We start from the raw sequence: 19,541 nt of genomic DNA on the forward strand, positions 1-19,541 counted from the left end.
GGATTCTGGACTTCCTGATTGAGAGGATCCAGAGAGCAATTTCGGATAAGAACACATCAAAGTGTATGAAGATTAATACTGGGGTTCCACAGGGATGTGTTCTCAGTCCACTGTTATTCACCATCCTGACCCACAACTGCTATGCAAAGCACAAGTCTGGGTCTATATTATAAACCCGAAAGCTCAAAATAGCGAATGCATCTACATCGACACATAAAGGTCAATGTACAAAAACAGCGAAATACGTAATCGGCAAAAATGAATACACCGAGCGTATTTGCTTGGCCAGCAGGCCGATCGTGGGGTTGAGGAAATGTATCCTTTTCCCCACTGTAGTGCGATCTCGAAGTTGGTATTTTTAAGTGGGGGGTGCAGGGGGGCTTGCCCCCTTGCAAAAGTGTGTTAATTTAATTTTATTTAGTTAGTTTGAGCTTACCTACATGATGCTGTTGGTTGACAAAATACGTTCGGTGTTTTCATGTTCACCGATTACGTATTTCGCTGGTTTTGTACATCAACCTTTATGCATCGATGTAGATGCATTCGCTATTTAGAGCTTTCGGGTTTATAATATAGACCCCACAAGTCCAGCTATATGATCAAGTGGGTCTATATTATAGTATCGTATGATGAAAATAGTGAACGGTATTTCATCGTACCGATAATATCTAAACAACAAAATATCGGACAAACGGAACAGCAAATTTTTTCCCAAGGAAAAAATTTCGCTGCTCCGTAAAAAAAAAAAGACTTAAGACACATTCGCTATTTAGTCCATTCGATACTGTCATATAGACCCGATCAAGTTTGCTGATGAAACCACAGTCATGGGGCTCATCACAAAGGAGGATGAAAGAGCATACAGAGAGGAGGTGGCATCTCTGATCAGTTGCTGTGAGGGGAACAACCTTGACCTGAATGTAAGCAAGACCAAAGCCATTATCATCGACATCAGGAAAAAGAAAACAAACCATCCAGCTCTCATGATCAATGGTGAGAGTGTAGAGAGGGTTAAGTATATGAAATTCCTAGGCATACATATATCAGAGGATCTCTTGTGGTCAAAAAACATCAGCCAACTGGCCAAGAAAGTGCATCAATGCCTCCATGTTTTGAGAAGGCTGAAGAAGGCCAAGCTTTTACCTCATATCCTCTCCACCTTCTATAGAGGTGCTATTGAGAGTATCCTCACCAGCAACTTCACATTGTGGTTTGGAAGTTGACCAGCTACAGAAAGGAAAGCACTACAGAGAGTGGTGAGGGTCATAAAGAAGGTAACAGGTACCAGTCTTCCATCAATACAACTGTACTCTGCAAGAAGCATCATGAGGGCCACCAGAATAATACAAGACACCATGCATCCAGCGCACAGACTGTTTAAGCATCTGACATTGCGTAGAAGATATCGCAACATCTGCTGCAGGACTACCAGATTCAATAGTTTCTACCCAACAGTGGTCATACTTCTGAACTCGGGCATAAGTCCCAGAGAACTGGTCATTAACTAAGTCAGTTCTTTTTTTTTTTCACAAATGCCTATAGTCTGTTGTAGAGTATATACCACACAAATTCCAAGTAAGTACAATATTTATTTATATTATCCCTATCAAGTGCAATATTAGACAGACAACTTAGGCAATGTGCAATCTGTAATGTGTCTTTTATTTAAATGGGGCAGTTATAACTTAGAGGAAGGTATACTTATTCTGTATTCAAGTATTGGAATTTTTCTGTTCTTTTGTACGGGTACAGAGGGAGTAGGATTGTAATGTTAGTTGTGTTCATTCTTGTACGTGTATGTGTTGTTTTACTTTGTGTTTGTAATCTCAAGAAGGAGCTGATGCACAAAATTTAATTTAGGCTACACGTGCGTAGTCCTCAATGACAATAAAGTTTACTTTGAATCGTGAGTTTACTTTGAATCTTGAATATGAGGTGAAGAAAAGTGCCATCTGTGACAGAGGACGTTATCTCATTAAATGGTATATCTTGTAGTGTCTTGCAATTTTACAGTGCTTCTTGATTTGGTACTACAGGATCATATCGTTCCCTGTCAGCATCTTTTTTAATGTAGGCTTAATATTAGTCTTGTATTATAAGTTAATGTTGGTACACTCAGATAATATCAGCAAACTTCTCTTTTACTGGCTAATTTCAGAACTGTTGTCACTCTCTGTGTCATAATATTGCCACCACAATCATTACATGGATCAACTGCTCATTGTTGTTGTTGTTTCTGCTAGTTCATGATATGGAACAGCTCTATGACTTGTGGCTGAAGAGTCAGAAGCCTGGAGTAGAGGAGACTTGCGGGCAAGCTTCAAAAGAGGGAGAAAAATCAATACACATGCCAACAGATTATGCAGATTTTACAGTAAGTGCAGCATCTGCATTAAAGGTTTGTATTTTCTTCCTAAAGCCTGTATTTACTTACTGTGTGTACAGCCTTAACATTTTCAGGAGTTTAGCAGTAAGTGTAATGATTTGAATCTTTGCATCAGGAGTCAGCAGTGCAAACCCAGCTTTTTCCTTAAATGTACCAAGACAGCTGAGTATGAAGGAAACACTCATCTGGATGTCACCAACTGCTGTTGCATTTCCAGTGGGTCTGCTGGGCACCTGCTACCAATGTCTTGGTGTCTATCATGAGACAGGTATAGGCTCAGCTGGGGGATGAAGTCTAACCTTTGGACACTTAATCCACTGCTGACATTTACTGGTTCATATTTCCATGTTTGGAGTCAGACTGATAACAACTGTAGATGGTGTTCCAGGTATTACTTTGTTAAATATTAGCAGATGAGCTGACACTAGTACTTTAAGGTTGTAAGTGGTAACATTTTTCCAGACAGCAGGTATCTTTTTGTTACTTTCCTTTTTTTAATTAGCAAAGGTTCTACCATTATTTATTTCAGTAGCCAGCTATTTTTTTAGTCCTATCAGTTTTGTAAGACGGTAGGCGTCATTACAAACAGAATTAACAGAGTCACTAAAATAAGTGACAGTACCTGACAGGGTGGCTACTACTGGACCACATTGGACTGCTCAGAGGTTCTATGAGTCTTCCTTGTCACTGGAAGGTGTGATACTATCCACTGTTGCTCACTGTATTTAATATTGCAAACTCAGAAAATGGGCTATCTCTAGAAGTATTATTTTTTATTATTACTTTTAATATTATATGTAGGAATTTTTATGCAGAATCATCCCTCAGTGGCATTGCTGTTCAGAGATATAGTTTCATTTGTATATTTGTTAATTTTCGGGGGGAAAATAGGGTACTTGCGTATTACTGCAACCACATTATTAGGTATTATCGCAACCACACATTCTCACAACCATGTTATCTACTACTATGTTCATATTTTTGACCCTGCCAGGACTTTCGTCTTTTTAACTTCTGTTAAAGCCTTTGAGTTACCCGAGTAAGTACCGTAGTGCTATCTCGGAGTTGATATGTGTTTAGGCTTAGAATAATTAAGCAGCAGAAATGTACAAAGTGCACCACTCTGCAAAAAATGACTTTGTGCTGACTTTTAATACATACTGGTTTGTTTATGGTCTGCAGCGGTGATCTTTTTTCATTCACAATTTGTTTTAATTATCCTCGGAATTCTTAGTGGGAAGTACAATTGTCTGATTATTTGATTGAATGAATATCCAGCAAAGGAAGTATTGTGTCATATTCTACAAACATTCCTGTGAAGAAACTGGTACGAAATTTTTGCTGACAGTTTGCCTGGAACAATGCATGGACTGAACCCTTCTCATTCAGGTAACTGGAATGCTTTAAGAAAAGTTAAAAAGATGAAGAGAAAATGGCCAGGGTGAAATAAATGAATGGAGTAGTAGATAACGTGGTTGCGAGAATGCGTGGTTGTGATAATACGTAAGTATGAAAAATAGTCTAAAAAAGAAAGCAGCAATTTTGTTTGTAGTAGGAAGTATGCTCTGATGTTCTTCATGTTTCACTGTTGCAGTCATGACTTGTGGGATTTCCCTCCATGGAAGCCGTTGGCTGGCCCAACTACCAGAGAAAAATCTCCCTCCTGCAACAGCCGGCAGACACCCTGACCGATGTTAGTACGCTCAGGTGTAAGGGGAGTCAAGCACGGTCATGAGTTCAGTTCTTTCTTGCCATGTTGGAGTCCAAAGTAGAGTTCCAATCAGTGCATCAGTCAGTCCGCACCAGAGAGAAGACTTCATATAGCTAAGTACCCCACTGAGGAATCCTTTTTACACTTTTTGACTAATGTCAGAGAAAACCAAGGGTGCTCCTGAAGAGAAGGTAAGAGAGGCCAAGGGTAGCATTAATAGTGTCAGACTGGCCCAGGTAGCACTGATACCCTCAGCTACTCAGATTAACCAGCATGAAACCATGGCAGCTGCCACAGCGATTGGACCTTCTGACTCAGGGCATGGGAAAAATTGTACACTCCAACCTGCAGACCCTCAACTTATCAGCACGAAGGATACCTTAATATCTTGGAGTGACTGTACCCTACACAGACAGGTTCATGATGTTCTAAAAGAGGCCAGACAGTCTAACACTATGAAATCCTACTCAGCTAAATGAAAAAAATTCTCTGTTTGGTGTAGGCATCATGCAGATAATCCTCATCTAGCCAAGATTCTAGTCATCCTGGCCTATCTGGCCAGTCTCTTTGACAAAAGCCTGTCTTACTCCACCATAAAAATTCATGCCTTGGCTATTTCAGCTCACATTCTTGCCCAACCTCTTAGCTTCTTTCACCCCATTATGAAACAGTTTTTTAGAGACGTGATGTACATCAGGCCACCCAGAAGGCCTCTGTCCCCACCTTGGGACCTTAATTATGTCCTGAAGAAGCTTACTCTTCCACCATTCGAACCAGCTGCTTCTGCTGACTTAAAATTATTGACATGAAAGATTGCGTTCTTGTTAGCCATCACCTCTGTTAGAAGGGTTTCTGAACTGCAGGCACTCATGGTAGTGGAACCTTTCTTCATCTATCACCCAGACAAAGTTTCACTCAGGACTAATACCTCCTTTATTCCCAAGGTGGTGACAGACTCCTCCTTAAATCAAATCATACATCTGCCTACTTTCTTCCCCAAACCACAAAACAAAGGGGAAAGAGTTCTTCATTCCTTGGATGTGCAGAGGCAGCTCCTTTACTGTCTTGACAGAACAAAGACTTTGAGGCAATTAGACCAGTTGGTTGTGGTTTTTGCCACTGGTTCTGAAAGGAAATTAGTTTCTAAACAAACCGTCTCAAAATGGATCTCACTGTATCTCCTTTTTTTTTATAACCACCATGGTAAGAAGCCACCTGATGTTGTGAGGGCACACTCCACTAGGGCAACTGCTGCCTTCCTAAAAGGGGTACCCACTAAAGACATCCTGGAAGCTGATACCTGGTCTTCAGTGCATACCTTTATCAAACATTACCATCTGTCAGCCTTCTCCAAGTTCAGAGCAGGATTTGCCACTGCCATCCTGCAAGGCATCCTCACTTCCCCTTAATCTGCCATTCCCCCTTCTTCTCAGGTTTGGGAATCATCACACAAGTCAGGACTGCAACAGTAAAACATGAAGAACATAGTACAGTTGTGTATACTTACCATAAATGTAGATGTTCAAGTGTATTCACTGTTGCAGTATTCCTTCCTTCTCTCCTCCCCCCAGCTTACAAGGTAGGCTTGAACAAACTTCTTCTTAGGTCGGGGTTCCTATCTTCAGAGGGCAAAAAAAAATAAGCTTATGACTACAGCTGACTCTCCTTATACCTGAGTGTACTGACGTCTGTCAGGGCATCCACCAGCTCTTGGAGGAGAGAGACTTCTCTGGTAGTCGGGCCAGGAAATCCCACCAGTCAAGGCTGTAACAGTGAATACAAACGAACATCTACATTTATGGTTAAGTATACACAACTGTACTTTCTTCTGCCTCTCCCCCCAACATACAAACACCCATTCTATGTTTCATTCATGCACACAATTTATTATTTTGTTATTTAAAACTTGAAAGAGAAGATGTTCTTCGTGTTTCACTGTTCCAGTCATCACATTTGGGTTAACCTGCCAGGGGTAGCCCTCAGTCGGCCTGAATACCAGAGGCTTAGTATTTCTGCGTCGGTTGCTGTCACTCCAGGACTGATGTCAGGTCTTCAGTGGTATAAAATCAGGCAGCCGACGCCATTCCATCAGTCTTTCTTGCCGAGGAGCCCGAAGCAGAAGCAGTTCGCACAAGTGCCGGTCGGCCACTACCTGAGTTTTCATTTCCGAATTGAAGTTGAAGTCTTCTAAAGCTAAGTACCCCATTGGGGATCCTTTTTTCTTGCTCTAAATGATGTCAGAAAAAGTTAACAATTGTATCGCCTGTGGAAAGCAAATACCACACCGAGACTTCCATTCTTACTGAGTCACCTGTTTAGGCCCAGACCACGACGTCCCTCACTGTCTCTTTTGTGCTTTGTTCAACGCCAGAACTATATGTCATCGGGCCCTTATTGTAGCTATATATTTTCGCTCTCAGTCTTCGAATTCCGATATGGCTTCGGTAAGCCATTCGACTACCGATCTTCTGAAAATACATAAGGATAAAGAAGGAGACAGACTGCACAGGTCCAAAACTGCTGACGATGCTTCCGTTAAGCTAGTCATCAGTTCTGCAGTCCTCAGTGAGACACTTTTGCAGCCCCTGATGCTCGCTTCTGTGGATTCGCAGGCCGCTACTGAGACCCTTTTGGAGGCCAGTATGTCACGAGACTCTTCTTCGATTAAGGATCCTGCGGATGTCTCTACCTTGGATGGGACCGGAGCCGCTGAGCAGGCTTCCGAGGAAGTAGTTCCCACTACCGATACTCGACACAAACCGATGACTTCTTTCGCATCTTCAGTTCTTTCTAAAACTACTGAGTTTCTAAGGCCCAGGGTACAAACTACGCCCAAAAAAACGACGACCCAAGCTCAGGCACCTGCTTCCTTGCCTCAATCTCAAATACTTAAAATGGCAGAAGACCTTATTATGCTTATTAGGGGAAGCCAGGCTACCCCTTCCAAAAGAAAAAGAGACTTGTCCCCAGTAGTTTTATCTGAACAGGAGTCCGATGACTCTGATGCTTCTGAATATGAAGATATGCAACCCCTCTCTGCTTATGAGGATTCTCTTGCAGAGGAATCCATTCCTTCTGCCTCTCCACCTGAGGATTTTTCATTTGGTGAAACCCTTCATACTTTAAGGGAGCATTTCCAATGGGAATGTCAGGACTATCCTCAGTCCAAAAACAGACTCATGGAATTCTTAGATTTACCACAGCACAGACCTTTGGCCATTCCTCCTGTTCTGGATGTTGTTGATGATGATTTTATGGAATCCAGTTTGACTCTTGACACCCTTCCTCCTGCTCCCCGGAAACCTGACAGGTACTACAGAGTCCTTGACTCTCAAAAATTCCTTTTCAAAAATCCTACTGCTGACCCAGAGGTCTGTCATGGACCTAAAGGAATTAAAGCAACCTCAGATAAGAATCCCACCCCCTCAGACACAGATTCCCAAGCTTTAGACAGATGGGGTAAAAAGTATACGCCTCTGCTACTCTTGCTATTAGAGCACTAAATTGCCAGTTCCACATGCTGAAATATCAGCAGCATACCATGGAACTCCTCAAACAAAAAAAGAATCTTCCTTTCCTGCTTGTGCAGAAAATAAAGAATTACAAGAGCTTATGCATTCTGCAAGCCAAGGTACTAAGCACACCTTGCAATGTGGCTTTGACGCCCTAAAAGCATCTTGCAGGGCAGCAGTCACTGGTTCTGTCCTTAGAAGGCATGCTTGGCTTAAGGAACAGACCTTGCCAGACCATGTCAAATCAAAATTATTGGATGCACCATTGAACAAAGACAATTTGTTTGGCACCAAGGCAGAAGAGGTCTTAAAAAGATGGAAGAAAAAGCTAAATCTATGTAGACAGTTAAAGACTTTTTACAGGTCCAGCCTCAGAGGTTCAGTAGGCATTGCCCCTCCAAGCACTGGTCCTTTCCGGCCCCCTCCAGGCCAGCTCAGCCCAGACCCAAGGAAGTAGACCCCCTCCACACAGCAGCCCCAGGGAATGCAGAAATCTAAGCAATGGAGTTCCTCCTCTTCAAAAACAGGGAGTGCTAAGCCACCCCCTTATGGTAAGAACTCGCAATGACTCTACACCTTCACCCCTTACCTCTGCCCACCTGCTTATGCCCCTAGGAGGAAAACTCTCCTTCCATACAAACAACTGGACCTTTATTACCAACGACTGATGGGTCCTCAACATAGTGTCCCAGGGATACAGATTTTATTTCCACACTCTGCCAACCCCAAAAGGGTTCCCAGATCTTCCTCCAAACCACTGAGCAGAGGCCAAAAAGCAAGTCCTTTCCTTGCTCTCCCTGAGGGCAATACAGCATGTTCCTGCAAACCAGATAGGCCAGGGTTTTTATTCCAGACTCTTCCTGGTACCCAGAAAAGAGGGCACCCGGCGCCCAATCCTCAACCTATCCATTCTAAACACCTTTCTGGTGATGCAAAAATTCAAAATGTTCACCCTCCAGCAGCTTCTTCCTATGCTTTCCAAGGATGCTTGGTTAGCTACCCTAGACCTAAAAGAGGCCTACCTACACTTCCCAATCAGGGAATCTTGCAGGAAATATCTACATTTCAGGGCAGGATCTATGCACTTTCAGTTCTCTGTGTTTCCCTTTGGCTTATCCACTGCTCCCAGAGTTTTCACAAAATGCCTGGCTCCAGCCATTGCTTTTTACAGAAAAAGAAATATTCAAATGTACCCCTACTTAGACAACTGCCTGATTCAGGCAGACAGTCAGGAAAAGCTGTTATAGCACCTGACCTTTGTAAAGGACTTAATGACCTCCCTGGGGTATACTATCAACGAAAAGAAATCAAAACTAGTACCCACACAAAAAATTGTATTCCTGGGAGCAAGCCTAGACACAGCATCTCAGATGGCATTCCTTACTCCAGAAAAACAAGTCTACCTGGCAGGCTACTTCTCTCAACTAGCTACCAGAACCCAGTTATCCGCAAGGAAAATCCTGCAAGCTCTAGGGTTCATGGCCTCCTGCATTCTACTCATTCCATATGCCAGACTGCATATGAGGAAACTACAATGGTACATAAAAAGCCTTTGGTGTCAACACTCTCAAGACCTGGAAGCTATCATACCAATGATACCTTGTCTAAGGAAAGATTTTCTTTGGTGGGCAGCAGCATGCAACCACAACAAGGGACTTCCCTTCGTACAACACCATGCCTCCCAGACCCTCACCACAGATGCATCAGACTATGCTTGGGGTGCACACCTGGAAGGCAGGTGAATTCAGGGCCATTGGAGCCCAAATCTAATACGTCTGCACATCAGCCAAAAAGATATGCTAGCTGTTCAGCACTCCCTGACAGCTTTCAGACCCCCTACTCTCCCCGGGGCCGCTACTGATCAAAACAGACATCACCACAGTGATGTGGTATATCAACAAGCAGGGAGGGACTAACTCTTATCCTCTCTGCAGGCTCGCCATGACCCTTTGGCACATGGCCTCAGCCATGCAACTACACCTGCTAACACAATTCCTGCCAGGCTCCCTAAACTCTCTGGCAGACAACTTAAGCAGAAACCTGCTAGACCCACATGAATGGCAGCTAGACCACAGAACCTTCATGCTTCTAACCCAGAAAAAGAGCACCCCGAATGTGGATCTCTTTGCCTCCCACTCCAATCACCAGCTCGGCAAATTCTGCACCAGGGAACCTCACAGCAAAGCCTGGAAAGTGGATGCTCTATCCTTCCAGTGGGTAAACCTCTCTATGCATTTCCCACTCTACCAGTCTTTTCAAGGGTACTGCTAAAAAGAAGGGAGGAAAAACTGAGGGCAGTCCTGATTGCCTCACACTGACCACGCCGGCACTGGTACCCACTGCTGCACAGCCTGTCACCCCTGCCACCATGGCACCTACCTCAGATCCCAACACTCCTGACCCAGAAGAATGGAAAATTCATGCATCCCCAATTCCAGACCCTCAACCTGGCATCTTCCCTGACCTCTCCTCAAGCTGCCAGCCTAAGCAAACAAGTCCTAAATGTTATATGTGAGGCCAGACGCCCCAGCACTAGAAAATCTTATGCTGACAAATGGAAAAGGTTTTGCACCTGGATCCAGGCTAAGGGAGCTGAAACAGCACAGCCCTCCCTACCTCTCATCCTGAATTACCTAGCAGACCTACTACACAGGGGTCTATCCTTCTCTTCTATTAACATTCATGCCTCTGCCATCTCTGCTCATTACAGCATAGAGCCACCTCTCTTCTCACACCCTCTCATCAAACAGTCCCTAAGAGGGGCTAACAACTGAATGCCATGCAGAAGAGCTCCTACCCCAGCTTGGGACCTTAACTTTGTGTTGGAAAAGCTCATCCTACCCCCCTTTGAACCTGCAGCCTCAGCAGAGTTAAAATTCCTCTCTTGGAAAACAGCCTTGCATCTGGCCATCACTTCAGCTAAAAGAGTTTCAGAGCTACAGGCACTCATGGCTGTAGAGCCCTTCATCATTTTCCATGCTAACAGGGTCTCCCTCAGGACTAACCCATCCTTCATGCCTAAAGTGGTGTCCATTGTGGCTCGCCCACCTTTTTCCGTAACCCACAAAACAATGGGGGAAAGGATTCTGCATTGTCTAGATGTGCACAGACAGCTCAGATTCTATCTGGATAGGACTAAATCTTTTAGAAAAACTGACCAATTGCTAGTCGGCTCTGCAGCAGGAGCAGAGGGCAAGGCCATATCCAAACAAACAATCTCCAAATGGAAAACACACGGCATCCATTTCTGATACAAACAGCATGGGAAACTGCCCCCAAAGGGGGTCAGGACACATTCCACTAAGGCAACCTCCACCTCTGCAGCTTTTCTCAAAGGGGTCCCCACCAGGGACATCCTGGAGGCAACAACATGGACTTCTGTTCATACTTTCACCAAGCATTACCACCTGCCTGTCGTCTCCAAATCCAGGGCATGCTTTGCCACTTCAGTCTTGCAGGGCATCCTGGCCAGCCCCCAGTCTTCTTGACTGACTCCACCCTGTTCTTCAGCTTTCGGAATCAACCCAGTTGTGTTGACTGCAACAGTGAAACACGAAGAACATAGTACAGTTGTGTACACTTACCATAAATGTAGATGTTCGAGTGTATTCACTGTTGCAGTCCTTGTTCCCCCCCTCCACCCCCCTTGTCTCTGTCTCTCTCTCTCTCTCGTCTGTGTGGAGTCTGCATGTCCTCCCCGCGGTTGGATGGGCGTTCGAAAGACATGCGTAAATGAACGTGCCTTCGTTGAAGGTTGGACGTCAAGCTGGCACCTCGGCATTCGTGAAAATCTACTGCCAATCATTAGCAAACCGGAGTTCTGCTGTGGCGACCCCTAACCGGGAAAAGCCGAAAGACAAACAGCAACTTTCTACTGGTTTTGATGTTCTTTGTGTTTCACTGTTGCAGTCATCACATTTGGGTTATCTGTCTGCAGGTAGCCCTCAGCCGGTCTGAATACCAGAGTCTTTGGATTTCTGCATCGGATGCTGTCGCTTCTTCTGTGATGTCAGGTTGTCAGGGGTTTAAAACATGCAGCCGACGCCATTACATCAGTCTATCTTGCCGTGCGGTGCCCGAAGCAGAAGCAGTTCGCAAGTGCCGGTCGGCCGACTCCTGAAATTTTTCGTTTTCGAGTTTCAGACCCGAAGTCTTCAAAAAAGCTAAGTACTCCGTTTGGGATCCTTTTCCTTGCTCTAACTGATATCAGTAAAAGTTAACAATTGTCTTACCTGTGGAAAGCAAATACCTCATAGAGATTTTCATTCTTACTGCATCCCCTGGTTAGGCCCAGACCACAATGTCCCTCGTTGTCGGTTTTGTGCCTTATTCAATGCCCGAACTATTCGTTGCTGGGCTATTTTTGCAGCCAGTTACTTTCATACTCGTTCTGTGTACTCCAAAATGACTTTGTCAAGCCATCCGACTACCGATCTTCCGAAAAAACGTAAGGATAAAGACAGAGACAGACCACATAGGTCCAAAACTGCCAATGACGCTTCTGTTAAGCTAGTCGCCAATCCGCCAAAACTCATTGAGGCGTTTTCGCAGCCCCTGATACCCGCTACTTCTGATTCGCAGGCCTCTACTGACACCCATTCGGAGTCCAGTATGCCGCGAGATGCTTCTTCGACTATGGAACCTGCGGATGTCTCCACCTTGGATGGGTCCGGAGCCGCTGTGCAGGCACCGGCTTCTGAGGGTGTATTTTTAAACCAACGCCATAGTTTTCATCCAGACCTAAAACTCGCACCATGCCTAGAAAACAGACGACCAAACCACAGGCTCAGGCCCATATTCCTAAAAAAACAAATGCTTAGAATGGCTAAAGACCTCATTACCTTAATTAGGGGAAGCCGGCCTTCCCCTTCTAAGAGACATAGAAATTTTCTTTCTGATTCTTCTGATCAGGAATCTGATTTTTCTGCTCCTTCTGAGTACCAGGATTTGCCATTATCTGCTTATGAGGATTCTGATGCAGAGGATTCCATTCCTTCTGCTTCCCCTCCAGAAGATTTTTCTTTCGGTGAAACCTTGCACACTCTTAGGGAGCATTTCCACTGGGAAAGCCAGGATTACTCTGACTCCAAAAAGAGACTTAGGGAATTCTTACTCCTACCTCAACACAGGCCTTTAGCTATCCCTCCTGTTCTGGACATTGTAGATGATGCTTTCTTGGAATCTAGCCTTTCCCCAGACACTTTACCTCCAGCTCCCAGAAAACCTGACAGGTATTACAGAGTACCTGACTCTCACAAGTTCCTCTTCAAGAATCCTTCTGCGGATCCAGAGACCATTTCCCAAGGACCAAAAAGCATTAAGGCTACTGCTGCCAAAAATCCTACCCCTTCTGATAGAGATTCTAGAGCCTTAGACAGATGGTGTAAGAAGGTATACACTTCTGCTACTTTGGACATTAGGGCTTTAAATTGCCAGTTTCATATGTTAAAGTATCAGCAGCTTGTTATGGAGCTACTTAAACAGAAAATGATGTTGATTCCTGACTGTACTGAACACAAAGAATTACAGGATTTAATGCATTCTGCAGAACAAGTTGGTAATCATACTTTGCAATGTGGTTTTGATGCTTTAGAAGCATCTTGCAGGGCTGCTGTCACTGGGTCTGTACTTAGAAGGCATGCTTAGCTTAGGAATAAAACTTGCCAGATCATGTAAAAGTTAAATTACTGGATGCTCCCTTAAATCGAGACCGCCTTTTTGGCAACAAAGCAGAAGAAGTCCTCAAAAGCATGGAGGAAGAAGCTAAATCTATGCAAACTGTTAAAGATTTCCTACAAGTACAGCCTCCCAGATTCAATAGGCATTGGCCTTCAAAGAACTGGTCCTTTCCAGTCCCTTCTAGGCCTTTTCAGTCCAAACCTAGGAATAGCAGACCACCTAGGCTACAGTCTCAGGCTACGCATAGATCTAAGCAGTGGGGGGCTCCCACTTCCAAAGCAGGGAGTAGTAAGCCACCCCCCCCCACAGAAAAATAGCACAGTGACTTAACCTTAACTGTTCCAAGCCCTGCTCTACTACCTGCTCCCTTAGGAGGAAAGCTCGCCCTGCATGCAAAAAACTGGGAACTCATTACCCAGGACAAATGGGTTTTGATCACCAAGGATACAGATTCCACTTCCACACCCTTCCAACACCAAATGATTGGCCAGACCTACCCCCAAATCAATGGGCGGAGGCCCAACAGCAGGTTCTCTCTCTTCTCAATATCAGGGCTATTCAGCCTGCCCCAGCAGAACAAAGGGGACAAGGTTTTTATTCAAGACTTTTTCTGGTACCCAGAAAAGACAACTTCTGGCATCCTATCCTGGACCTCTCTATTCTCAACACCTTTCTGGTAGTTCCAAAATTCAAAATGCTAACTCTGCAACAGCTTCTTCCCATGCTAGCCAAGGATGCCTGGCTGGCAGCCCTAGACTTAAAGGAAGCTTACCTACACATCCCACTAAGGGAATCTTGCAGATAATATCTACGCTTCAGGGCAGGCTCCATGCACTATCAGATGTTCTTCATGTTTCACTGTTGCAGTCATTACATTTGGGTTATCTGTCTGCAGGTAGCCCTCAGCCGGCCTGAATACCAGAGTCTTGGATTCCTGCGTCGGATGCTGTCTCTTCTTCCATGACGTCAGGTCATCAGGGGTATAAAACATGCAGCCAACGCCATTGCATCAGTCTTTCTTGCCACGCGGTGCCCGAAGCAGAAGCAGTTCGCAAGTGCCAGTCGGCCAACTCCTGAAATTTTCGTTTTCGCGTTTCAGAACCAAAGTCTTCAAAAAAGCTAAGTACCCCGTTGGGGATCCTTTTTCTTGCTCTTAAACTGATGTCAGTAAAAGTTAACAATTGTCTTACCTGTGGAAAGCAAATACCTCATAAAGATTTTTGTTCGTACTGCATTCCTTGCTTAGACCCAGACCACGACATCCCTTGCTGTCGGTTTTGTGCTTTATTCAACCCCTGAACTATTCGTCGTCGGTCTATTTTTGCAGCAAATTATTTTGGTACTCAGTTTAACTATCCAGAAATGTCTTTGGTAAGCCATCCGACTACTGATATTCCGAAAAAACGTAAAGATAAAGAGAGAGACAGACCGCATAGGCCCAGACTACCAATGATGCTTCCGTTAAGCTAGTCGTCAGTTCGCCAGTACTCAGTGAGGTGCTTTCGCAGCCCCTGATACCAGCTACTTCAGATTCACAGGCCTCTGCTGAGACCCATTCGGAGTCCGGTATGCTGCGAGATGCTTCTTTGACTATGGAACCTGCGGATGTCTCTACCTTGGATGGGTCCAGAGCTGCTCTGCAGGCATGGCTTCTGAGGGTGTATTCAGACCTACAGACTTACATTTCAAACCAATGCCATCTTCTTCAAGGCCTAAAATTCAACCCACACCTAGAAAACCAATGTCCAAACCGCATGGTCAGGCCCATATGCCTAAAAAACAAATGATAAGAATGGCTGAAGACCTTATTACTTTAATTAGGGAAGCCAACCCTCCCCCTCTAAGAGACCTAGAACTAATTTTCCTTCTGATTCTTCTGATCAGGATTCTGAAATTTCTGTTTCTTCTGATTACCAGGATTTGCCTTTATCTACCTGTGAGGATTCAGATGCAGAGAGTTCCATTCCCTCTGCTTCCCCTCCAGAAGATTTTTCTTTTGGTGAAACCTTGCACTCTTTTAGGGAGCATTTCTGCTGGGAAAGCCAGGATTACTCTAACTCCAAAAAAAGGCTTAGGGAATTCCTACTCCTCCCTCAACACAGGCCTTTAGCTATCCCTCCTGTTCTGGATATTGTTCATGATGCCTTCTTGTAATCTAGCCTGGCCCCAGACTCTTTACCTCCAGCTCCCAGAAAGTCTGACAGATATTACAAAGTACCTGACTCTCACAAGATGTTCATCGTGTTTCACTGTTGCAGTCACATTACTCTTGGGTTATCCTGCTGGCAGGCTACCCGCAGTCGGCCTGAATTCCAAAGTCCTGGTCCGGTGTCAGTTTCTGTCGCCTCTTCCCTGATGTCAGTGCGCCAGGGGTATAAAAGATGCATCCGACGCCATTTTCTGAAGTCTTTCTTGCCGCACGGTGCCCGAAGCAAAAGCAGTTTGCAAGTGCCCGTTGGCTGACTCCTGAGATTTTCAAATCCAAATTTCAGAACCAAAGTCTTCATTAAAGCTAAGTACCCCATTGGGGAAACTTTTTTCTTGCTCCAGACCGATGTCAGAAAAAGTTAACAATTGTATTTCTTGTGGGAAGCAAATACCTCATAAGGATTTTCACTCTTACTGTATTTCTTGCCTAGGCCCTGACCACAACGTTGCTAGCTGTCAGTTTTGTGCTAGATTTAACCAACGCACTATTAAGCGTCGGTTCGATTTTGCATTTCATTACTTTGACCGAAGGTTTAATTATGTAATGCCGTCGGAACAACTGACGATCAGAGTTTACAAAAAAATGCAAGGACAAGGAAAAGGAGGTCTAAAACCGACAACGAGGCCTCCGTTAGGCCAGTCACCGTTTCGCTGGTTCTCAGTGAGGCGCTTTCGCAGCCCCTGGCGCCCGCTACCTCAGAGCCACAGGCCGCTTCCGACTCCGACGTGGAGCCAACTGAGCCTCTGGATACTCAAGGTATTGGACACTCGGAAATCATTCCCTCAGATGGATCCGGAGCTGCTGAGCAGGCATCGGCTTCTGAGGGTGTCTTCAGACCTACACAGTTATATGTTAAACCATCTTCAGCTTCAAAGACAAAGACTAAAGCAGCTCTAAAGACAAAGAAACAAGTACAGCATTCTCCTACTCAGACTTCCATGCCTAAAAAACAGATGCTTAAAATGGCTGAAGACCTAATTACTTGATCAGGGGTTCCCATCCCCATCCTGATAAGAGGCCTAGGCAAGAAACAGAATATGATTCTTCTGATCAGGTTTCTATTTCCTCTGATTCCTCTTCTGAACAGGATTATTCTGTTCCTCCCTATGAGGATTGTAATGCTGAAGAATCCATTCCTTTAGCCTCTCCTCCTGAGGATTATTTTTTTGGGGAAACACTGCATACCATGAGGGAGCATTTCCACTTGGAGAGCCAATATTACTCAGAATCTAAGAAAAGGCTCAGAGACTTTTGCTATTACCTCAGCACAGACCCCTTGCTATTCCACCTGTTCTAGACATTGTAGATGATGTATTTTCAGAGTCCGGCCTGTCCTCTGACTCTCTACCTCCTGCACCTGCTAAGCCTGACAGATACTACAGGGTCCCAGATTCTCATAAATTCCTATATAAAAACCCCGCTGCTGACCCAGAAACTATATTTCAGGGTCCCAAAGGGGTCAAAGCTTCCACTGCAAAAAACCTTGTCCCCTCTGATAGGGATTCTAGGGCACTGGACAGATGGGGGAAAAAAAGTTTACACTTCTGCTACTTTGGCTGTAAGGGCTTTAAATTGTCAGTTTCATATGCTTAAATATCAGCAATACTTAATGTCACTGCTTAAACAGAAAATGTTGACAAATTCTGAATGTTCAGAGAACAGGAAAATGCAGGATTTATTGCATGCAACTGAACAAGTGGGAAAGCATACTTTGCAATGTGGTTATGATTCACTGGAGGCCTCTTGCAGGGCCACTGTTACAGGTTCTGTTATTAGAAGGCATGCTTGGTTAAAGGAACAGAATCTACCTGATCATGTTAAAGCAAAATTATTAGATGCTCCATTACAACATGATACTTTGTTTGGTGCTAAAGCAGAAGAGGTGCTGAAGAAAATGGAGGATAAAGCAAAATCCATGCAGACAGTTAAAGATTTTTTACAGGTACATCCACCCAGATTTAGCAGGAACTGGCCTTCCAAAAATTGTTCCTTTCCAGTGTCAGACAGGCCACAAAGAGGCAGATACAGATGTCCCAGAGGCAGATCTCAGCCCCAAGGCTCATACAGGCCTAAACAATGGGGTGCTCCTACCTCCAAAAGCGGAGAAGACAAATCACAACCTTACAGGAAACAGTCCCAATGACTTTCCTCTGCCAGATCCAAGCACTTTTCTTTTGGCGGCCCCCTTAGGGGAGAAACTAGCACTTTTTTCACCAAACTGGCAAATGATTACCCAAGATAAATGGGTCTTGAACATAGTGTCCCAGGGCTACAGGTTCCATTTTCACACCCTACCAAGGGCAAAAGGTATGCCAGACCTGCCACACAATCAATGGGCAGAGGCACAAAAACAAATTACAGCCCTCATGGACATGAGGGCCATTCAACAAGTACCACAACAAGAGCAGGGGCAAGGATTTTACTCAAGACTTTTCTTGGTGCCCAGAAAGGACAAAACCTGGAGACCAATACTGGACCTGTCTATATTAAACACGTTTCTGGAGGTTCCAAAATTCAAGATGTTGACTCTACAGCAGCTACTGCCCATGCTGGGCAAGAAGGCTTGGCTCGTAACTTTGGACTTAAAAGAGGCATACCTGCATGTCCCAATCAGACCATCTTGCAGAAGATACCTCAGATTCATAGCTGGCTCAATGCATTACCAATTCTCTGCACTGCCCTTTGGCTTATCTACTGCGCCCAGGGTCTTCACAAAATGCCTGGCACCAGTAATTGCATTTTGCAGACAAAGAGGAATTCAAATATATCCCTACTTGGACGACTGACTTATTCAAGCATAGAACAAAGACATTCTTCTAAAGCATCTGGCGTTTGTAAAAAGATTACTAATTTGCCTAGGGTACACAGTAAATGAAAAGAAATCAAAACTAGTACCCTCTCAAGAGATAATATTCCTGGGTGCAAGCTTAAATACAACTGCCCAGATGGCTTATCTCATGCCAGACAAACAAAGGCAACTGACTTCTTACTTCAAAAAGTTGGCAACAAAGACCCAGTTATCTGCAAGGAAAATCCTGCAGGCCTTGGGCTTCATAACATCCTGCATTCTACTAATTCCATATGCCAGACTGCATATGAGGAAACTACAATGGTATCTAAAAAGTTAAAGAAAAATAATCTGGTTCCACACAGCAGTGAAAATCAATATTTCCTTTATTGTAGTAGGTAAGCGCTTTCTCGAATAAAATCCACTTCATCAGACCAACAAAGATAGAGTAGCAGTTACATTTTTAAACACTAAAACATCCAATCAAAAATCAGATAAAATGTGCATCATAGCTAAAAGCTATGTGATAAAATACATCTGTAGAATATATAGATCGTTAAAAAACTGAATAAAACAGACTAAATGAACAATATGTACTTAAAAGTGGTAAATACAATAGTAAAAAATAATAAAAGATGGACTATTGAAATATACATGATAAAATATTAAAAGAGAGATCAATGCTTTAATGGCCGTGCCTTAAGGAATGGTTTCAGGGAAACTCTGTTGTTTAAACCAGGAGGTTTATCAGCTTGAAAGCGCAAAATCCATTTCTGTTCACTAGATTCTGTGCTATTATTTATGTCACCTCCTCTCTTGGTACTAGTATTAACAACAGGGATAATATTGACAATACTTTCTCAAGTGATGCTTCCACTGATACCTCTAGGAATAAACTAAGGATGCTATTGACCTTTGCCAGTAATGTGCATGTAGCATGTGACATTATTAAAAAGAACTGGGATATTCTGTCTACTGTACATGCGTTGAATGGGGTCATTGGCACCCAGCCAGATTTTGCTTTTAGAAATAATAGATCACTTAAGAGTCATCTCTGTTATCGATCCTTTAATACTAAATCAACTATAATATCTGATAGACTTGGTACATATATGTGTAGGAATTGTATGGCCTGTACACATATACATATTGGTAATCATTTCACACATCCCACTTTGGGTTTTAAGATAGATACTGCTTTTTATGCAGATTGCCGAACAAAAAATGTTGTCTATTTTTGCTATTGGACTATCTGC

The 19,541-nt window shown here is 43.9% G+C and overlaps 1 protein-coding gene across 1 annotated transcript in view; it reads left to right on the top strand.

Moving 5' to 3' along the window:
* The window catches only part of ZC3H7A (zinc finger CCCH-type containing 7A), a 1,693,893-nt gene that overhangs the window by 1,573,748 nt on the left and 100,604 nt on the right, over positions 1 to 19,541 (top strand). The window contains exon 21 of the mRNA XM_044089416.1: positions 2,244 to 2,374. Coding sequence (XP_043945351.1) covers positions 2,244 to 2,374 — 131 coding nt within the window. The remainder of the gene's footprint in view (positions 1 to 2,243; positions 2,375 to 19,541) is intronic.

Source organism: Protopterus annectens, chromosome 12.part0 (genome assembly GCF_019279795.1).
Source record: "Protopterus annectens isolate FY-2018-M chromosome 12.part0, PAN1.0, whole genome shotgun sequence".
NCBI classification, from domain to species: Eukaryota; Metazoa; Chordata; order Ceratodontiformes; family Protopteridae; genus Protopterus; species Protopterus annectens.